General features: G+C 35.0%; 2 protein-coding genes and 1 pseudogene across 3 annotated transcripts; 1 reads left to right on the top strand and 2 right to left on the bottom strand.

Moving 5' to 3' along the window:
• Positions 1–1817: 1817 nt before the first annotated feature.
• Positions 1818–11696, bottom strand: LOC141677463 (putative acyl-activating enzyme 16, chloroplastic). Of its 2 annotated transcripts, XM_074483408.1 has the most exons (18): positions 11270–11696; positions 10141–10329; positions 9438–9552; positions 9122–9209; positions 8309–8520; positions 7767–7885; positions 6872–7021; positions 6428–6495; positions 5490–5595; positions 4761–4919; positions 4426–4479; positions 4271–4351; positions 3545–3682; positions 3202–3361; positions 2752–2831; positions 2356–2495; positions 2150–2207; positions 1818–2002 (listed from the first exon to the last, which is right to left on the bottom strand). In XM_074483408.1, the coding sequence occupies exons 1-18, from the start codon at positions 11471–11473 to the stop codon at positions 1910–1912; spliced, it is 2214 nt and encodes a 737-aa protein (XP_074339509.1). In that variant the 5' UTR covers positions 11474–11696; the 3' UTR covers positions 1818–1909. The 2 variants fall into 2 exon arrangements, with proteins under 2 accessions (XP_074339509.1, XP_074339510.1); XM_074483409.1 differs by lacking the exons at positions 10141–10329; positions 11270–11696 and adding an exon at positions 9774–10073.
• Positions 11697–15835: 4139 nt separating this feature from the next.
• LOC141680889 (receptor-like kinase TMK4) lies at positions 15836–17302 on the top strand (annotated as a pseudogene).
• A 676-nt stretch (positions 17303–17978) lies between these two features.
• LOC141677981 (small ribosomal subunit protein eS8-like) lies at positions 17979–20543 on the bottom strand. Its single transcript, XM_074484146.1, has 5 exons — positions 20439–20543; positions 20287–20359; positions 18961–19294; positions 18480–18649; positions 17979–18272 (listed from the first exon to the last, which is right to left on the bottom strand). The coding sequence occupies exons 1-5, from the start codon at positions 20440–20442 to the stop codon at positions 18194–18196; spliced, it is 660 nt and encodes a 219-aa protein (XP_074340247.1). The 5' UTR covers positions 20443–20543; the 3' UTR covers positions 17979–18193.

Raw genomic sequence — 20543 nt, 5'->3', positions numbered from 1 at the left:
GTAGTGCCGAGAATCAGAGTAAAACCGAAATCAAATCGAAATTGGATAAACTCGGATAAAATTGGTTTGAATAAAATCGAAACCGAAACAAAAATTGAATTGATTTAAAAGATTCTGTTTCGGTTATATGTTCCAAACGAAAAGATAAAAACCGAACTGAACCGAACCAGGTTACTAATATCGATAAATAGATCTATACTATATTATAATAGCCGGAATAGAGATAATTTGGTTCAACGGTTTGGTTCAACGATAATTCCCTAATTTTGATTATTACAAAAATAGATAAATAGTGTTATATATCTAATAAACTACTAAATTATTAAATTACTACTAAATATAGTATATTTATCCTACTAAACTACGAATACAACTTATCATATTATTAAAAGATATAAATAATAGTGTTACATATTTGCTAAACTACTAAATTGTTAAACTACTAGAAATAGTCTATTTATTCTACTAAATTACGACCACATGTGATTCTATTATTTTTATTAAAAAATTATAATCATTATATATTTATATAAATATTTTAAAAATATAATATAACTTGATAAATAAAAATTTAAAATATTAATGAAAACCCGTGCATCGCACGGGATTTATGCTAGTATTAATAATATCTATTTATCGATATTAGTAATCTGGTTCGGTTCAATTCGGTTTTTACATGTAAAATTTAAGGGGTCGTGTGCCATTCATGAAGTTATTCATTTGAGGAGGATTTTGCATATTCCGTTAAGACTTGAATCCTCGACCTCTTGTTGAACTTGAATTCTCGACCTTTAGTTGAACTAAGCATTCCAAGAAACTCATTTACCGTTCTTCGTTTATGTGCGTACTTGAAATTTTATAAATCATTTTGACACTCAAGAATATAATAATCGGTTCGGTTAAAATTGACGACTGCAGAAATATCGAAATATGTTTCTGCCTTCGTTTTAATCTCTTGTAACCGAGGGAAGAACGAATATGATACATGTATAGATTACAATAAGGGTTAATTATCAAGTAGGTCACTTATTACGTCCAAATATATCAAGTTAGTCACTGATTACAAAACGGACTCAAATGTGTCACTCATTTAAAATTTTGTATCAAAAATATCACTCTATCGTTAGTCGAAATTCTTAAAAGTATTATATATTGAGTTTCGCACATTTTTTATGAATGATATTACATCCAAATGAAAGGTTCCGAGTTCCACTATTTTAGATAATATTTTTAGATTTTTTAAATTTTATTAACTATTTATTTTTATTTTTTTGATTGTTTTATTTGATTTAAATAAAAATAAATAGTAGATAAATTTTTAAAAATCTAAAAATATTATTTAAAATAATAAAACTCAGAATCTTTTATTTAGATGTAATATCATTTATAAAAAATGTGTGAAACTCAATATATAATACTTTTAAGAATTTTTACTAACGAAAGAGTGATCTTTTTGATATAAAATTTTAAATGAGTGACTCATTTGAGTCCATTTTGTAATGAGTGACTCACTTGATACATTTGGACGGAGTAAGTGACCTAGTTGATAATTACCCCATTACAATAATATCCAATATATTCTTTTTCGAATTAGTCAATATTTATAGAGGCCACAGATTTCTTTGGATTCATGGAAAATAAAATCTGCAAAGACTTTTTTTTGACTAATTTGGCTTATATGCCTTAAATTGAGTATTTGTCCTAACAAATCTTGGGGGTGAACGAGAATCAAACCAGAACCTGGGACGACAAGAGATAAGCCCCTTAATGCAGAGAAGTTCAATTTTTATCAAAGGATGATTGCTATAACTTGCAGCTGACTTAACTTTTTATTTATTTATTTATTACAATTATAACTATTGTAAATTCAGAAGTTGTAAGAATACAAATTACATTGCCCAAAGGGAATTTATTTGTACATGTTTTCTATCTGCTGTTTGTACTGAGCTACTACTCTGTCCCTCCTGATTTTCATGGTTGGAGTCATTAAACCGCTATCAATCTGCAATTCGGAGCATTGTTAATAGATTGATCGAGTTAGATTTAAACACGATAGTTGCATTATATATGATCAAACTGTATAGTTGCATTTGTATACTTGTCGGTTAGTTCATACATGATGTCGAATGTAATGACACTGAAAACTTACTGTAAAAGGTTCGTCGATGACAAGTAATGGCCCTATTTGAAATGAGCACTCCGCAGTCCTGCAACAGAAAATTGAACTTGAACAAAATATACATAATAGCAAGGATGACCAGGAGAACTTAGAAACCATGCTTAATCAGTAGTTGCAAAAAACTACAGGTGCAATTGTAAGTACAAAACCGTAAGCAGAAATCAATCAAGTCTTACCACTTCTTTATCTCTGCATATATAAGACTAGTCATCTTGTCCTTACTAATTTCAGATGTGTCGCTTTCTGACAAAGTTTTTGCCGCGGCTGTAACCTCTTCCTTGTTTGGAACAACTATAGCTCCAAGGCGCCGCTGATCCTGTAAGTATAGTATATCAGCCAACAGATGGATACCGTTTTATATGGCCATGGTGGAGTTACAACAACAACGCATTGCTCGGAGAGCAAAATGGTAGATACGTTAATGGTTCAATTTCAAAATTTTGGAATTGCATGCGAGCACCAAAATAAGTTATTATCAATTAATGGTTTTCCAGATATTTTTTCTCCAGTTCAAATTGTTAAGCAAGGGTTTGGATGCCAAACATTATGCAAGTGACTAAACTATGTCTTACCTGGCCAATTACAACAATTTGTTGGATCAGGCTACTCCTCAGTGAAGCTTCCTCAAGCTCTGCTGGTTCCACATTTTCGCCTATTTCCAGAACACGTTAATTCAAATAGAAAATATTTAAAAAATGAAGGTAATAGCTTAAAGAATCTATTTCATTGAATAGAAAGGAAGCATAATTGTGTGAAAACTTATGAACCCAAGGGAACCGAACTGTGGGGTAAAAGTTTACAAAGAAGTGAAGGAACGGTCCACTCTTCATAAGTTTTCTAGTCAAATCCAAACGTGTAGCTGCGCGCACTCTTTCGAGTCAATCAAGAAGTTCGACAATAAATCATTTAGTTCATATCCAAATATAAATTGCGGATACATGATTGGTTACACGTGTACAGTGTACAATGAGATATTTACCAGAGATTCTTGCCTACTGACATATTATAGCACAGATTGATACCTGTAGAGAGAACTATGGTATCCTTGGCTCGTCCTTCAAGAACAACAATGCCTCCAGAATGACGACTTCGCCCTACTGAGTGGTAGGGCACAATATAACCAATGTCACCAGTATCTATCCAACCATCCTCATCTAGGACTTGTTTAGTTCCTGATGGGTTCTGATTAACAAAGTTAGTCAGCATCTTTTTGTTAGAGAAGCTAAACATCAATTAGAAATTAGCCATTACGAAAATTTTATATAAACTTTATGTGGAACTCTGCTCATATGTTAATATTTGTATCGGTCCTATCAATCTATAATTGATAAGCACGAGTTTATCAAATGAGATGATATAGCTAACCTTAAAGTAGCCCTTCATCACTTGTGGCCCTCTAGATTTTACAATGCCTTTTACTCCATGTGGAAGAACTTCATCCGTCAATGAATCTACAACTTTTATTTCTGTTTGTTTAAGCGGACGTCCAATGGAGCCAAGAACCTTCAAGGAATTTACTACATTATCATATGGACTGGCCAATACAGGTATACACAAGGTTTTTGGTTCGATACAGCAAAATTGAAAGACTAAAATCAACTGTAAACAATGAGACTTGAATGAGATTTGGTTCAATAAAAATAGAAAAATAATTTAGTTGTGTGCTTATACATGCCACATGACTTTGGTCAACATCATGGGATATAAAACATCAATGCCTTGCATCTCTCAACTAAACAAGAAATGCAGTATAAACCAGGGAAGCTGTAAGTACTGTAAGGTTTTTACATAAAAAATACTCACATTTTCCACTACAAACCGTCTCAAAAGTGTTTGAGTTAGAAGGCTAAATTCACCATATATAATTATGAGGATTCTTTATAAACATAGGAATTTGATGAAACAAACTCATGAAACTTAAGTATACTAGAAGGAATATGGACTGTTGATTTTATATGGTCTTAAAAGACAGATGGGGTCAACTTGGGTCTGCTTGTAGAGGGTCTACTGCCGTTTGAAGCCCTATAAAGGAATATGGAACGAGAGCCGTTGCTATCAAAAGAAATTTTAGGAAAAACGTCCATTACTTACATTGCAATTTAGATGTCGACAAGAAACGACTGGAGATGTTTCTGTGAGTCCATATCCATTTTGAATGTTGATTCCAATTGCCTGACATGAAACTAGTTTTAGAGTTGCTGCAGATTCAATATATTAGTTACAAATAATACGCAAAAGTTTGTAACCTCAAAGAAGCTGTCAACATGTGAAGGCAAACTACCGCCACCACTTATGCCAGCCTGCAGAAGAAAGTTAGCACATCATTATAGTCTACATGTTTTTTTTACCTAGATAGTAGACAAATACAGTAACAAATAGTCTGCACTTTGAAAAGAGGTAGGATAAATGACAAGTAAAAAATAAAGTTTAAACAGGGGTCAGAAAAAAAAATAACTTGTTAATGAAAGATTTATCAACATGAAAGGAAAGATATATTATAGAGAACTAATTGTAATATCACTTTACTTGGCAACACACAGGTATTCACAGAGTTAAATGAATATGGTTCTTCAGATCGAACCTTTGAAAGTCCAATAGCAGACAGAATTTTGCTATAGACAATCTTCTTTGCCAACATATGTATCGGCCACAATATAGAAGCAATAATCCTTGCCAGAAAAGTGTCCAAGACGGAAACAAGGTAAGAAGGCTGCTTCTGATTTTTCGTTAGACATTTTCCCTACAAAAAAGAATAAGACATTAAAACAGTATGTTGACATATCAGAATTCAACTTGTTCCACGCCAATTTGGTGCAAAGGACTACAATCAGGATTTTATAAAAGTTTTGACATGGACAAGTTAACTACTAATACTTAAAAAAAGAGTAGAGGCTCGAAATATTAGATTTTTGAGTGATGAAAATAGTAGCTACAGTCAGATGCATATATATGAATCTGATTAAAATTTGTTTTCCCTCAGTGCTCTGCAAGGATTAGTACAGTAGACCGAGATGAATGAGGATAAAAATAAAGCAATTAACACCTACCTAACATGCAATTTAGTTTATCAAAGTTTAACTAGCAACTTGCTTTTGAAGGCCATATATTAAGCACGCCAGAAGATAGTGGAATTTGAAATTATATATAAAGGGAAACCATTCACCAGAGTTACAATGCTATAGTTTATCTTTCATTAAAAGGAACTAAAGTTCCTTTTCATTAGGCTGAGCTTGTGCGTCAGACCTACGGCTACCAAAGTTAACAGATCTCTGAGCAAAATAAGAAGCAAATAACTGTGTTAAGGTTTAACCTCATAAATCCTTTTGAGCGCCATGTAAGCTAAACTGGTTCTTATAAATACGAGGGCTATAAATTTTCTAACAGCAGAGCTTGAAGAAATTTGCTTCTGAATCCCTCTGCAGTGTGTAATACGGAATTAGAGACAGCACACCATTATAAGTAAGAATTAGAGATTGTAAAAACTAATTCTACCAGAAATTATGAATGTCTGGATCATGTAAAACAGTCAGAAATTTATATAAGTTGAGGAGAGAATGGACCCTGATGAGAGGAATGATATCTGTTATGTCAAAAAAGTATGAATGCCATTATGGTCAAAGCAATAATAAACTGAAAAAAGAATAACACGCATAATTTAAAAAAAAATAGGAAATTTAACATCTGAGTATCCAAACATGTGTATTCTATTTTCGAACGAAGGAAAAAGTTATTAGACAAGCAATAGTGTTAATGCTGAAATAAAAGAAAGACAGTCGAGAATAAGTGAACCCCCCCCCCCCCGGTTATTATTTTCTCGCATATAAAGACCTAGATATTGTAATTAGTTTTGGTACGAGAGTTTAAACTTAATATACAGTAAATTTTGGGTACTATTGCTTGAATTCTTTATATGGTTCTGTGCTCATTCTACACATCTAACATGTCAACATGATTGACAATACATGTTCATGCTGCCAAACTAACTAATTAAAAAGATACTTTCGGTTGAATTACAATAGAAGGATGAAGAGATAATTACTCCATCTCATAGCATCACTATGTAGAACAGGACAAATAAAAATCAAATAGGAAAAGGCAGAATAATGGTGGTAGCCACATAGAACAGCCCTCAACCAGATTCTTTGTCTTTGCAAAAGAAAGCACATATCCTTGTAAGTGGTTACATACATGACAATATTTGTACACTACATTAAGCTACAACCAGTAAACTCGTGATGAATGGTTTACCTGTAAAGTGTGTCATATACCAAAGGAACAGATATCATATAATGAGGCTGATGTTGTCGCAAATCTTCCTACATAAGAATAGTATTGAAAGTAAAGAGTTGACGTGGACAAAAACACCAAGAAGCTCAGTAGTATACGTGCTATCAATGAAAAAAAAATTACAAATCTACATTTAGAAAATAGGACACCCTTTTAATATGCATTTTTCCCTCAATAGAAATGTGGATTGGCAAAATACTAGTCAAAACCCATATAAAGGAATCATTAATGTAAGTAACTGTACTAAATCATATGTAATTCCATTCTATACGTAGATTAAAATATTGGAAAAATATAATCATGCATATCAGCATCCACAAAAATCATGGGCTTCCATAGAAAAATGATTTAAACATTTCTTTCACATACAGTACCATTGCCAGAAATTTACGAACAAAACAATACCTTTAGAAATCTAACTGATGTGTATACTTGCTTAATCCCATGGGTGAAAGTGAAATATTCGCAAGAACGCTCATATGCATGCCAAGGTGGAAGCATGCTAAGAAATATATCTCCGGGTACAGCAGGTACGATGTCCCCCAAGTTATTTATCTGAAATTGAAGAGACCGAGTATTAATAAAAAATGTCAAACTTTGCTTTGGCATATTCAATAAATTTGTAAGCACAGAGACACAAAGGAGCAAATAATGATATAAAAGCTAGTCAATGCTTCAATTATAGAGTTCTAAACAATATACAGGTTGCTTTAATCATCAGATCATACGTGGTAGATTACTTAGAGTCTAGAATGTACTTGCACCATAGATATCAATATATCGGGATACATCTCACTCTCAGGGAATATCTGAAGTGGCACCCAAAGCTCTTATGCTATAGGAACCAACTCATCAATGAGACGCGATAACATTTCATTTAATGGTAAACTAAGTGTTAAAAGTCTGATCCTTGAATTGGAGGGGAGAGTCTGTGTGTTTACAGCAGCTGACTTGGAGGCTGGCTCTGCCATGCATGCGTGAGTGCATTGTGTGTGTGCGTGTGTGACAGGAAGAACTAGTTGTAGGCTTTTCAGAATAATGAGAACCTAGTAAAAAAAACTGTGCCCATGATACCGTGACAGAATACTTAATCAGAAACTCGTTCGTTCTTCCTAGTTAAAACCTAACTGAGAAATTCTTTTTGAATTAAAGTTTATTTGGTTTCCCATATTAGAAATTTCTTCTTAAAGGGCTGTTAAAAAGAAGGATAAAATCATATCCATAGATTAAATTTTCAAGTTCTAAATGGGAAAACTATGTGCATTTTTCTTTTTCTGAGCAAGAGACTGGCAAATCTTACCTGATGTAGAATATTTGCATGTGTGAGCATCACACCTTTGGGGTTGCCAGTGGTGCCACTTGTATACATAAATGTAGCAATATCATTGGAGCTTATGGGTTCATATGCATACTGTTTTCCTGAAATAAAGTATATAGTAAAAATGCATAGTAACAATGAGAGGAAACCTTTTTCTTAATAGTAACATTAATGGTGTGTGTGCTTTCTAAACTGAAAAGTCAGTATGAACATATTCAAGATATACAACATGAAAAAATTAGGGATAATGTAACTATAGAAATACAATAAGTGTTATTTTTATCAGTTTGTGATGCTTGCAAATGTGTGAGAGGTCCATGTTGAAACACAATGAATGCCAATATCTCTAAATATGTGTTCAAGTTTTACAAAAGCAACAACTTTTACTGATACAATTGACTATCAAAACTAAAATAAAAGCTAAAGATTAGAACTATCAGGAAAAAAAACTTTGGTGATTAAGAATTTAACAGTGGATCAGGACCTTTTATACCATGTCATGTGTTAAATACAAAGTAACTTACGAGCATCATGAGAGTCAAGCAAAATCATGCGACTTTCATGACCCAACTGTATGATTTCTTTATAATTGTAAACAGGTACTTCGTCAAAATAATTGCTATCCAGGCATGATTTATCCCCCCATAGTAAGATAACGAATCTCAGAGCTGCTTGAGAAGAGAAGGTTTCTGCAATCCGGTTAAATAATTCGGGATTGTCCACGGTCAGTGCAACACTGTCATAAGAGTGAGCAATAGAAAACAAACGCAGCTAAGAAATTTTACAAAGAGAATTCATGGGTCAGGTAGTAAGACTCACCATCGATAGAACTTCAAATAAGAATCCAGCAATTCTAAAGATGCACAGCTCAATTTAATTCATGTAATACAATACTATAATATCTTTGACGCCTGTAGATTCCTAATGAATTGCTTTGAGATTTTAGGAATTTTCTAAATACCTCTGAGGTTAACCACTAGTTAACTTTTTTCCAGAGCGGTCACCATGAAAAATGAAACTGCTAGTTTATCCAATTTTGTGTATGGTCAATGTAAATAATTATCTCTAAACGTAAGGGAAGACTTGTGGCCCACAAGTCAGTTGTGGCATACAGTTTAAAGAATTATGCTTAACAACAAGTTTAAATAAAGAAATTTTAACAAGGAAGCTATAGATGCCATCAAGATATGTTCAACTGTTGCTGTAGAGGAAGGGAAGCTTGAATTAATATTTAGAAAGGGCTTAGGGAAGATATTATTGACCTAGCACATCAACCAAAGATAAGAGCATAATCTGGAGAGGAAAAAGCGGAACCTATAGTCTACATCCCAAATAACCTTTCAGAATGGTTGTATATCTGCAACAACTCGTCGTCTGATGATCGCGACCCCCTCACAACATTAATTGCTCCGGTTGCCATTATACCTAGAGCCAAATATATACAAGAGAACTATTTAAAATTCAGAAATCACTAAAATTGTAAAAATTACAATATCTATCATAAGTAAACTCCTACACCACAAGATCACCAACATTACATTCCTAGTTTTAGATGATTATGACCTGTGATAATCTGAAACCAAGCAACAATATACTCTTATCGATGCATTTGTGATGTCAATTGTCAATGTCCATTTATTTAAAGCTGCATACCTTGATCTGCAACTAGCCACCTGCATGAATTTTCCGCAAAAAGAGCAAGCTTTTCGTAGGGATTTAATCCTATAACTCTGAGGCCTTCAGAAAAATCCAATATTTCCTCCTCCAGCTGCATTTTTCAATATGGAATATGTATTCAGTTAAAATTTGGTGTTTGCTTTTTCTGTAAAGCATTGCAGTAACAATCATGTGTTAGGTCAATTCAATTTCAAACAGGCAAATAGATAATGAAGTTTAAAAAGGAAAATCATTACTGGTTGCTGAAATACATGCAATAGACCTAATATCATTATAGTATTATATATCTAATACAATTCTTAAGACATGTACAAGTTGAAAACTTGGATGTAAATAGTAATCTTCATCATTCTGTATTATCCAGACCAAGTCAATGGCTCCACGAACGTCAACCCAGTCATACTACATAATTCCTCATGTGTGTGCTGCCAAAAACCATCCACAAAGTGATACAATAGGTAAATGATGTAAACATTCGGATACATTTGAAGAAACACCAAGTGAAAGATTTAATATCATGATTATAATTTCCGCCACACAGTAGTTATCAAAATAATTATTAAAAGTGATATGAAGATATACATATACAAATGGGTAACCTTGATAAAATTGAAAGGATAATTTTGGTATAGAAGCAATCAAGTGAATTATCTCTTGATGATTATTATGCAAATATGACCTGTTTATAAGTCATGTTCGTTGGAGGATCGTGATATGGGTCCACCAGTGCAACCCTATCACCATATTTCTGTGCTGAAGATCTCCATATGTCCGGGACGGCTTTCCATTCAGATGAGATTACATTATCTTCTGACAGTAATGCACTTTCTAGAAACGGCGAACACCTTCTAAGTTGAATTTCCTCTGCCTACAAAATAGAAAAATTAACTATTCAATAAATAATGAAAAATCTGTTGGCTGCTCAGAATTAGCATCATATCACTTAAGTATTTTTTCTAAATTGGATAACATGAGACAATATAATGTCTCGCTTTTAATTTATAAGACAACCGGGCATTGTGGGGGATGGGACCAAGAGACTTGCATAAACAAAACTTTACCAAACATTATGCTAAATTAGGAAAGTTGTACTCAAAAATCAGAAAGGCAAATGATAATAAAAGTAATTTAACAAGCCAAACATTCATGTCAATTCCACTCTAAGTACAGGATGAGAAATTACATCCTAATGCAGCCCTCTTTCCAAATTATGGTAATGACTCCGATTTTTCCCCACCCCTGCTCTAGAACAGAGTTACTTCCTTAAAGACTCCAACTTTAGTACTTTAGCTTTGCCATCCCCATCTCTCCTCTGGATGACTATAATCGTTAAAACTCGTCTTCACAAATATCCTTTCTCTACTTATCAGCATGAAAACTCTAGCTACAACCCCCCCCCCCAATTCATGCTCTGCGCTAGTGAGTTGTTTCCGTAAAGACTCCAACTTTATCCCTCCCCTATTTCAGAATTATCGTAAATACTTTAACTTAATATCATTCCGTAAAGACTCCAACTTTATCCCTCCCCTACTTTATAATCATGCTACACAGAACTTTTTCCGCAAAGACACTAACTTTAGCCCTTCCCTACCATTAAACACCTGTTTCTGTAAAAGACCCCGACTTCAATCCCCCCTACTCTACACAATTACACATACTCTATGGACTAAAATCCAAGATTCTAACTTCTAACAATCACTACACTAAAAATTACCAAACACATTGAACATAACAAAATTCTTGAATAAATCACAATTCACAACAACTAAAATACACAAATTCAACAAAAAGGGCAGTCAAGAAACAACCTGAACTTTGCAAGAAACTCTAAATCTTGAACTTAAACCTGCATCAAAACCATCATCACCACTAAACTTACAATTCTCACTCACAAAAAATGGTTTTTTTATTGCCAAGCTCCTAGAAAACAAGAATTGAAATGCATGTCTATCACAAGATTTAGACACAAAACACAAAGGACTTGTAATCAAAGCTCCAGAAACCATTGCCATTTTTCACTCAAAAAACAATGAAATCTTGGTGATTATGTTAGATAAGTATGATTTTTGTATGTATATGCAAGAAAAGAGAGATTTAAGTACATAGGAAAACGTGCAACTGAAATTCCAAGATTGAAATGGTAAGAAATAAGAATAATGTTAACGTGGGATAATCATAAATTAATGCTTCAAGTCATATCTATGTAACTAAGTAAGTATCAAATTCAAGGCTGTCAATTTAGGTGGCAATAATTTAGCTTGGACTTAATTAAGTGTAACTGCTACTTCTACTATTCAACTATCTTTGTTGTTTTGGTGGGCCATGTGATGGACTTATCAAAGCCTATTATACTATCCTTTTTATTATTACTATTTGTTAATTTATTCATTATTATCCTCTGTGTATATAAATATTCCCAATTCGGCTGATTAATCTTGTTTCACCGAGCACGAATAATTGATCGAATTGCGATAATTCGGGTTAAATCCCGAATATTTTTTAAAATCAGGGTCAAATTCTGATTCCGAGTGATGAAATCATCAAGGATTATTATTCTTTTTATTATTACCCGATTAATTTATTCATTATTATTCTATGTGATTGTGAATATTCCCGATTCGGTCGAGTGATGAAATTATCAAGAATTATTATTCTTTTTATTATTACCGGATTAATTTATTCATGCGATTATGAATATTCCTCATTCGGTGATTAATCCTGTTCGACCATAATCTATGAGCACGAATAATGGAGCGAATTGTGACTATCCGGGTCAAATCCCAAACATTTTTTAAAATACGGGTCAAAGTCCCGATTTCGAGTCCGAATAAGTCAAAGTTTATTGGCCCAAATGTAACCAACTTAGAGAAATAACAAGCCTAACACAAATCCAAAATGATCATTGATTTGTTGGTACACATAATAGTGAAACTTTGACAATTTGACTTATAAACTTAACAAAAGTCTCAAATCTTATCGATGTGGGACTGGAGTGTTACAAACTTCCCCAATTAAACTCCTAACTCGTAGGCCGGAACAAATAACCAATATATGTGGATCAATCCTCTCTACCCATTTTGGGATAATATCGGTTATATTCGTGTCCCCACCTCTGAAACTCTATCCATTGTGAGATTACCATGGGTCTTCCTGTCCCCACCTCCGACAATTTGACGCATCAAACATTCGATAGTCGGCTCTAATACCATATATGACAATCCGGGACTAAAATCATGTTTAGCTTGTACTTAACTAAGTGTAACCGCTACTTCTACTATTCAACTATCTTTGTTGTTTTGGTGGGCCATGTGATGGACTTATCAAGGCCTATTATCCTATCCTTTTTATTATTACTGTTTGTTAATTTATTTATTATTATTCTATGTGTATATAAATATTCCCAATTCGGTTGAATAATCCTGTTTCACCCTAATGTATGAGCACGAATAATCGAGCGAATTGTGATAATTCGGGTTAAATCCCGAATATTTTTTAAAATTAGGGTCAAATACTGTTTCTGAGTGATGAAATTATCAAGGCTTATTATTGTTTTTATTATTACCGGGTTAATTTATTCATTATTATTCTATGTGATTATGAATATTCCCGATTCGGTCGAGTGATGAAATCATCAAGGATTATTATTCTTTTTATTATTATCGGATTAATTTATTCATGCGATTATGAATATTCCCGATTCGGTCGATTAATCCTGCTCGACCATAATCTATGAGCACGAATAATGGAGCGAATTATGACTATCCGGGTCAAATCCCGAACATTTTTTAAAATACGGGTCAAGTCCCGATTTCAAGTCCGAATAAGTCAAAGTTTATTGGCCCAAATGTAGCCAACTTGGAGAAATAACAAGCCTATCACAAATCCCAAATGATCATTGATTTGTTGGTACACATAATAGTGAAACTTTGACAATTTGACTTATAAACTTAACAAAAGTCTCAAATCTTATCGATGTGGGACTGGAGTGTTACAAACTCCCCCAATTAAACTCCTAACTCGTAGGCCGGAACAAATAACCAATATATCTGGATCAATCCTCTCTACCCATCGTGGGATAATATCGGTTATATTCGTATCCCCACCTCTGGAACTCTATCCATTGTGAGATTACCATGGGTCTTCATGTCCCCACCTCCGACAATTTGACGCATCAAACATTCGATAGTCGGCTCTAATACCATATATGACAATCCGGGTCAAATTTGAAGCATTTTTCGAAAATTGGGTCAAGTTCCAATTTCAAGTTCGAATAAGTCAAAACCATTGGCCAAATGCAGCCAACTTAGGTCAACAATAAACCCACCACATGATCCCAAAATATCATGATTTGTTGGTACATATACTAATAATATTTTGTCTTTGTAAACTGAATAGAAATCCCAAATTTTATCGATGTGGAACTGGGACGTAACACGAATTCTCAGTTGAATTTTTATAATTCGATTAATTGGTATACATTTTTTTCTTTTAAAGTAAAAAAAAATATTTTAACTCGCTGCAAAAAAATATTGTTCATCATTATCGATGTTGTTCTTATGCAATTATTTTGCTAGTTTTTATATTTTGTTATAGTTAATATAAAGAGAGGGCAAAAAACTGAGAAGAATTCTAAGGAACCTTCAACACTGTATTTTCCACTTACTTTTTTCACAAATTAGAATTAACCACTATAACTGCTATGTTTTCTGGAAATTATTGGTTGGCATTCTGAAATGAGAATCATGGATATCAAAGACATATTGATATGGTGGTATCATACTTCTTACGGAATGTCGAAGATTCGAAACTTGTTAAAGTGAGCGTGTTTAACTAAAGAAAATATCAGAATCATAGATTATCAGACAAAAAAGCCTTCTGTGATGTTGCCATAACATTACATTCAATCAAAAAGGCCTCTTCTGATTCAGACAGACCCTTAACAGAGGATTTGTTCATCGAAACTTCCTTGTTTCCTTCAGCATTTACCCCTGTACATGCTGCAAATGGACATGGTTATTGACTAATTTCACAACTTTAATATAGTTAGCAACCTGAGAGACATTGCAATATTCAAGTCTTTTCTGCGGCACTTTTTTAGTACCTTAACGCTACAACAGCACCACTACCTTCAACGAATAACGATATATTAAGTATCATCGAATTTATTCAACTCCATGATAACGCAGAATAAGGATGTTAACCGTCTCTTGCTCAGCTTCATTTAAATACAATTCATGATATCTTTCTCCTCTTCGACCAGTAACAATGCCATTCAGAAATCGTCTTTCCATTCTCATTATTTCTCTCCTGTTTTCAGTATCATCTGCTGATGACACTGCTGTCATGATCAAACTATCCGCTGCCTTATCGTCTCTGTCTGACTGGACTGGCACATCCTACTGTGAATGGTCCGGTGTTAACTGCGATCACTGTGACAGAGTAACTGCTATTTACCTCTCCTCTAAATCTCTCTCTGGCACTCTACCATCTGAACTTTCTCAACTCTCTCAACTTAAAAAATTAACTCTCCAAAGAAACTCTCTCTCTCGGGTGCTTTACCTTCTTTTCCTAATCTATCCTCACTTCAAGAACTCTTTCTTGATTCTAATGATTTCACTTCAGTACCTCAAGATTTTCTTCTCGGTGCAACTAATCGGTTAACCTGTTTGATCTGCAGCTCAGGAATAATCGGTTAACTGGTGTACTTCCTCCATTGACTAAGCTTCCTAAATTGATCAATATTTCGCTGCAGTACAATAAGTTGCAGGGTCAGTTTCCGGAGTTTAAAAGTGGAGTAAAAGCTAGATTTGAGCAGACTATTAGCTTCTGCAGGAGCTCTCCTGGGCCTTGTGATTCTCAGGTCAATGTGCTTCTTGCTGTAGCGGGGGCTTTTGGGTATCCTATGTCGCTTGCAGAAGCTTGGACAGGAAATAATGTTTGTGCTAAATGGCCATTTGTTACTTGTGATCCTCAACGGAAGAATGTGACAGTGTTGAACTTAACATGCAGAATTTTTCGGGTAGGATTTCACCTGCCTTGGCAAATCTTACTTCACTGCGACATCTGTTGTTGAGTAACAATGATCTTACTGGTTCCATTCCTGAGGGCTTGAAATCATTGGATCAGCTAGTGGTTCTTGATGTGTCGTATAACAATTTGAGTGGTTCAGTACCTAATTTTACACCTACTGTCAAGTTTACTGCGATTGGCAATTTGTTTTTTTGGGCATATATAAATAGTATCGCAACAACCTGCAAACTTTAATCTATGAACCATATTATCACTTGTTGATTTCATAAACATGCTCCCTAATCTCTTTTTATATTCCTTTTGTGTAAAGCATATGCTCTCTCTCCCTTCTTCTGTCAGTAACAATGTCGTCCAGAAACCATCTTTCAGTCCTCATTATTTCTCTCCTCTTCTCTCAATCATTCTCGGATGACAGTGCCATCATGTCCAAAGTCTCCAGCGCCTTCACATCCCCTCCGACTGCCTGGACTGGTACATCTTACTGCAAATGGACTGGCATTAAGTGTGACAGCTCCAATAGAGTAACCGCCATCAACCTTCCTTCCAAATCTCTCTCCGGCACTCTCCCATCTGAGCTCTCCAACTTATCTCAACTCAAAACACTAGCTCTCAACAGAAACTCTCTCTCTGGTAATTTACCTTCTTTTGCTAATCTCACCTCACTTCAAGAAATCTTCCTTGACGATAACAACTTCACTTCACTCCCTCGTGATTTTCTTAAAAGACTCGCTAATTTACAAACTATAATTATTAGTGATAATCCAAATCTTTCCCCATGGCAAATCCCTGACTATTTGTCTGAGAGTACTAATTTGGTTACTTTTGCTGCTAGCAATTCAGGCATTTCCGGGACTATTCCTGATATCTTTGATGCTTTCACAAATTTTCAGAATCCGAGACTTTCATACAGTAATCTTACTGGAGAGTTACCCAAAACATTTAGGGGTTCTAAAATCCAGAATCTTTGGTTGAATAGTCAAGTTCATGGGTTATCTGGTTCTATTGATGTGCTATCTTCAATGGCCCAGTTGTCCCAAGTTTGGCTTTATGCAAATGCTTTTACGGGTTCTGTCCCAGACTTGTCGAGATGCTTAAACCTATTTGATCTGCAGCTCAGGGATAATCAGCTAACTGGGGTACTTCCTCCTTTGATTGAGCTTCCGAAATTGATCAACATTTCTCTGCAGAACAATAAGTTGCAGGGTCAGTTCCAGAGTTTTGAACTGGAGTGTCTTAGTGTCTACTACACTTGGAGACACATACACTAATAGCTTCTGTACGAGAATCCCTAGGCCTTGTGATAATCAGGTGAATGTGCTTCTTGATGTCGCCGGTGCTATGGGTTATCCTATCTTACTTGCAGAATATTGGACAGGGAATGATGCTTGTGCCAAGTGGACATTTGTTACTTGTGATTCTCATGGTAGGAATGTAAGAGTATTGAACTCTCCAGGCAGCATTTTTCGGGTACAAGTTCACCGGCCTTGTCAAATCTTACATCACTGCAAAATCTGTTTCTGAGTGAAAATAATCTCACTGGTTTTATTCCTGAGAGCTTGACAACACTGGTTCACCTAGTAGCTCTTGATGTGTCCAATAATAATTTGACTAGGCAAGTACCACCTAACGTCAAGGTTATCGTGAATGGCAATATGTATCTTGGACAAAATGTAAGCAGCGAGGACGAGGATGGTAAGAAATCCGGTCCGGGATCAGATTCAGGGACACCTACTAATAGTCCTAACATGGCTTCAGAAAGGAGCTCAACTTTGGGTGTGACTGCTACTGTCTCTGTTGCTGTTTATCTTTAACAGGGCTCTCATGTCTGGTATCTTCCCTGTTATTTTCTTCCTCTGTAACCACATATACAAGCTGAGTTTTACACTATCACTATTATCACAGCAAGTCATGATTGGCTGTTTATCAAGTCTAAAATCTAAATTTTTAAGCAATTCTTCTTTTGAAAAACATTATGGTTCCAGAAAAACTACTAATATAGGACTATTAGCAAGAGACTCCGGAGGGTGATGTTGCGTATTCCTAATCATAGATAATCGCTGCTGGAAACCGATATTTATGCTGCAATGAGAACCAAAAACACGTAGCAAAGACACATTGCCATTAAAATGCTGACAAGCTATTACCAAGGTATATGAACTATATGACTGAGGTAGTTTACCAATGCAACTCAATTCTCCTGTTTCCTCTCCCTTGGTTTTTACTATATCATAACAGCTTAACTTCAAGGAAAGAGCATTAGCATACACACCATAATTGAATATTAAAAAGAAATCAGTATAATTTGAACTGCAAAGCAGTTCTTCAATTAAAGAAATGTTACCTTCTCCAGAAATAACCACTAAAACTTGCAAATAACTAATGTTTCTTATTCATAATCAAAGATAATCTGTACTGGGATGTGTTACTAATGCTGCACAGGGAGCCAAAATAACCGAAAGATATATTATCAATGCATGGACGTAAACATGCAGTAAACAATTACCATAGTATTAGTATATCTAATAGATTCGACCATTTAGCTACCAATGCAACTCAATTCTCAAATATAAAACATCATATCACATCAAAAAGTAGTGTTTGCTGAGCAAACTCTGTAGATCCTTCAATTCACTGAGTTCACAAATAAAAGAGAAAGGAAAACAACTTCTTGAAATCAAACTCCATAAATGCAGTTGAATTATTTAAGCGGCAGCAGCCTTTCCTTTCTTCCTCTGGAGTTTCTTCATGTAGAATTCCAGCTCCTTGCCCTCCAAAATGTATCTGTCAAGAAAAGGAAATTAGCCACATGAGACACAACTGCTGTGAGGAACATCACACAGTTATAGTAAAAAGACAATGAAATTTGGTCTTCTTGGCTAGCTGCCACAAACTTGTGCTACTTGTGTACACTTTTTAGTAGGCATATAGTGGATTTGTTATAACATGCTTGAAAGTGAATTATATCATTGAAAAATAGAATTCACATACCCATCAGCACGGCCACACTGGCCAGGTCGTGACGAAATTGAAGCTAGAAGACGCCCACCTCCAAATTGTTCTTCAATATGTGCATCAATTTTACGATCCTCTTGTCGCTTTTCAATTTTTCTCTGGACATGGTTGCTCTTCTTCGCCTCCTCGGTCGCAGCATCACCATCCTATTCAAAAAACAATACTTACAGTTAGATAGTGATTAGTGAATGATATTTAGCCCAAACTGTTACATCAAAACAGTTAGGTGTGGAGCACCTTATGAAAAAAATAGTTCACCACTCACAATGGACAAGAGAGCATAACAAACGAGTTCTATCAAGTAATTCGACCAACTAGATCTTACAGTTGCATTTCACAATCAGAATAACAAGTATTTCTAACAAGTTTTCATTGCATTGTAAAATAAAAACAGGGAAATTGTAACCAAAATAGCCATAAAAAATAGAGGCATTGCGAGATAGAAAAAAACTTATACCTCTCCCTCTTTCTTAGCAGCAGCAGATGTTTTCTTCTTGCGACCAATCTCAACACCATAGTGTTGAAGGTACCACTGCTTAAATGGTGCAGCATCAACCTGAACAATTGCACTCTTCACAAGTGTCTGTGTCCTCACCAACTCATTGTTTGATGCATTATAAACCACATCTAGAATTCTGGTCTTCCGTGTCACAGCCTCACTACCCCACGAGTAGTTACCTGTATCCAACCTCAACGCCCTCCACTTGACATTACCACCTCGAACACGTACTCTTCGAACAGTCTTGTTGCTCGACAACTTTGTGTTTGCAGGCTGTCTTCCGAGCTCGTACCTAACAAACAGATGAGCAGACAAAAGTTGAATGTCAACAACTAATAACCACCACATGTTGGTGATATTACTGACCAACGGAATCTACAGATACCAATACAATTCACCAGGTGATCCATCAACCATTATAACTAGTAGTCCAAACATTAAAAATTTAACAGTATCCTTCCCAAGTATTTGCATAATATTCACTCACACATCTTCGCATATAATGCCAATTTCAAAAACATCAAAAACTTGAAATAACTAAGAAGGTAAAAACGATTTAAAAAAAAACTGCTCTATCAAATCTTAAACACAAACCTATACACATAAAGCACATTCTTCTGTCTTTCTGTTCATATCATTAAAAAAACTATCCCCAGCAAATAAGACTCACATATCAATCAGCACGGTAAGGCAGAAAAAAAAATTGCCATCAACATTTTAACAAAAGAATTAGAAGACTTTTTTCTGCCTGACTTAAAAATAAAATATAACTATCCAACATTTCGGTCTACACATTTCTAGGCACTTCAGTCATTACCCGTTGGTTTCTCAATAAAAAAAATCCACAACTTTCTAAACATTTCCCTAAACAACCATCACATTTCACTATTGTTAATTCACTACATTAACTGTCAACTGTAGTGGATCATATTCAACCACTAATGCTAAATCAATGAAATCTAAATCAAACAGTCATACTAACACCACAAACTAACAGGTAAAACTCTATAGAGCATCAATCAGCTATTCTAATAGATTACAAAGAACCAGCTAAGCAAGCATACAGTATAATCAATCAAATTACATATCATAGTTTACACACACTGAGAGAGGGAGAGGGAGAGAGAGAGAGAGAGAGACTTAGAGGGAGAGAGAGATGGGGGGAAGAGAGGGGGAGAGACAGAGGGAGAGGGGGAGAGAGAGAGGGAGAGGGGGAGAGAGGGAGAGAGGGAGGGAGAGAGAGAGAATTAGATAGAGATAGGGAGAGAGAGAGAGAGAGATTACTTTCGCTTCTTCCTCCAAGCTTTCTTTTTGCCTCCAGTGGCACGCCTCTTGTGCATAGAATCACGAGAAATACCTATACATACACATATACATACAATTCAATTTGGATCTACTATAGACAGATACATACGAAGAAATGTAGAAAACCGTACCCATGGCTGCCGACGACGATTGACCTCTCTCTCTCTCTCTTCTCTCTCCGCCTCCAAAGGGTTTAGGGTTTGTTTCAAATGCCCTAATTTATATTGGCATTACCC

Source organism: Apium graveolens, chromosome 8, assembly GCF_009905375.1.
Source record: "Apium graveolens cultivar Ventura chromosome 8, ASM990537v1, whole genome shotgun sequence".
NCBI classification, from domain to species: domain Eukaryota; kingdom Viridiplantae; phylum Streptophyta; class Magnoliopsida; order Apiales; family Apiaceae; genus Apium; species Apium graveolens.
This window is presented reverse-complemented; position numbering and strand designations above follow the sequence as displayed.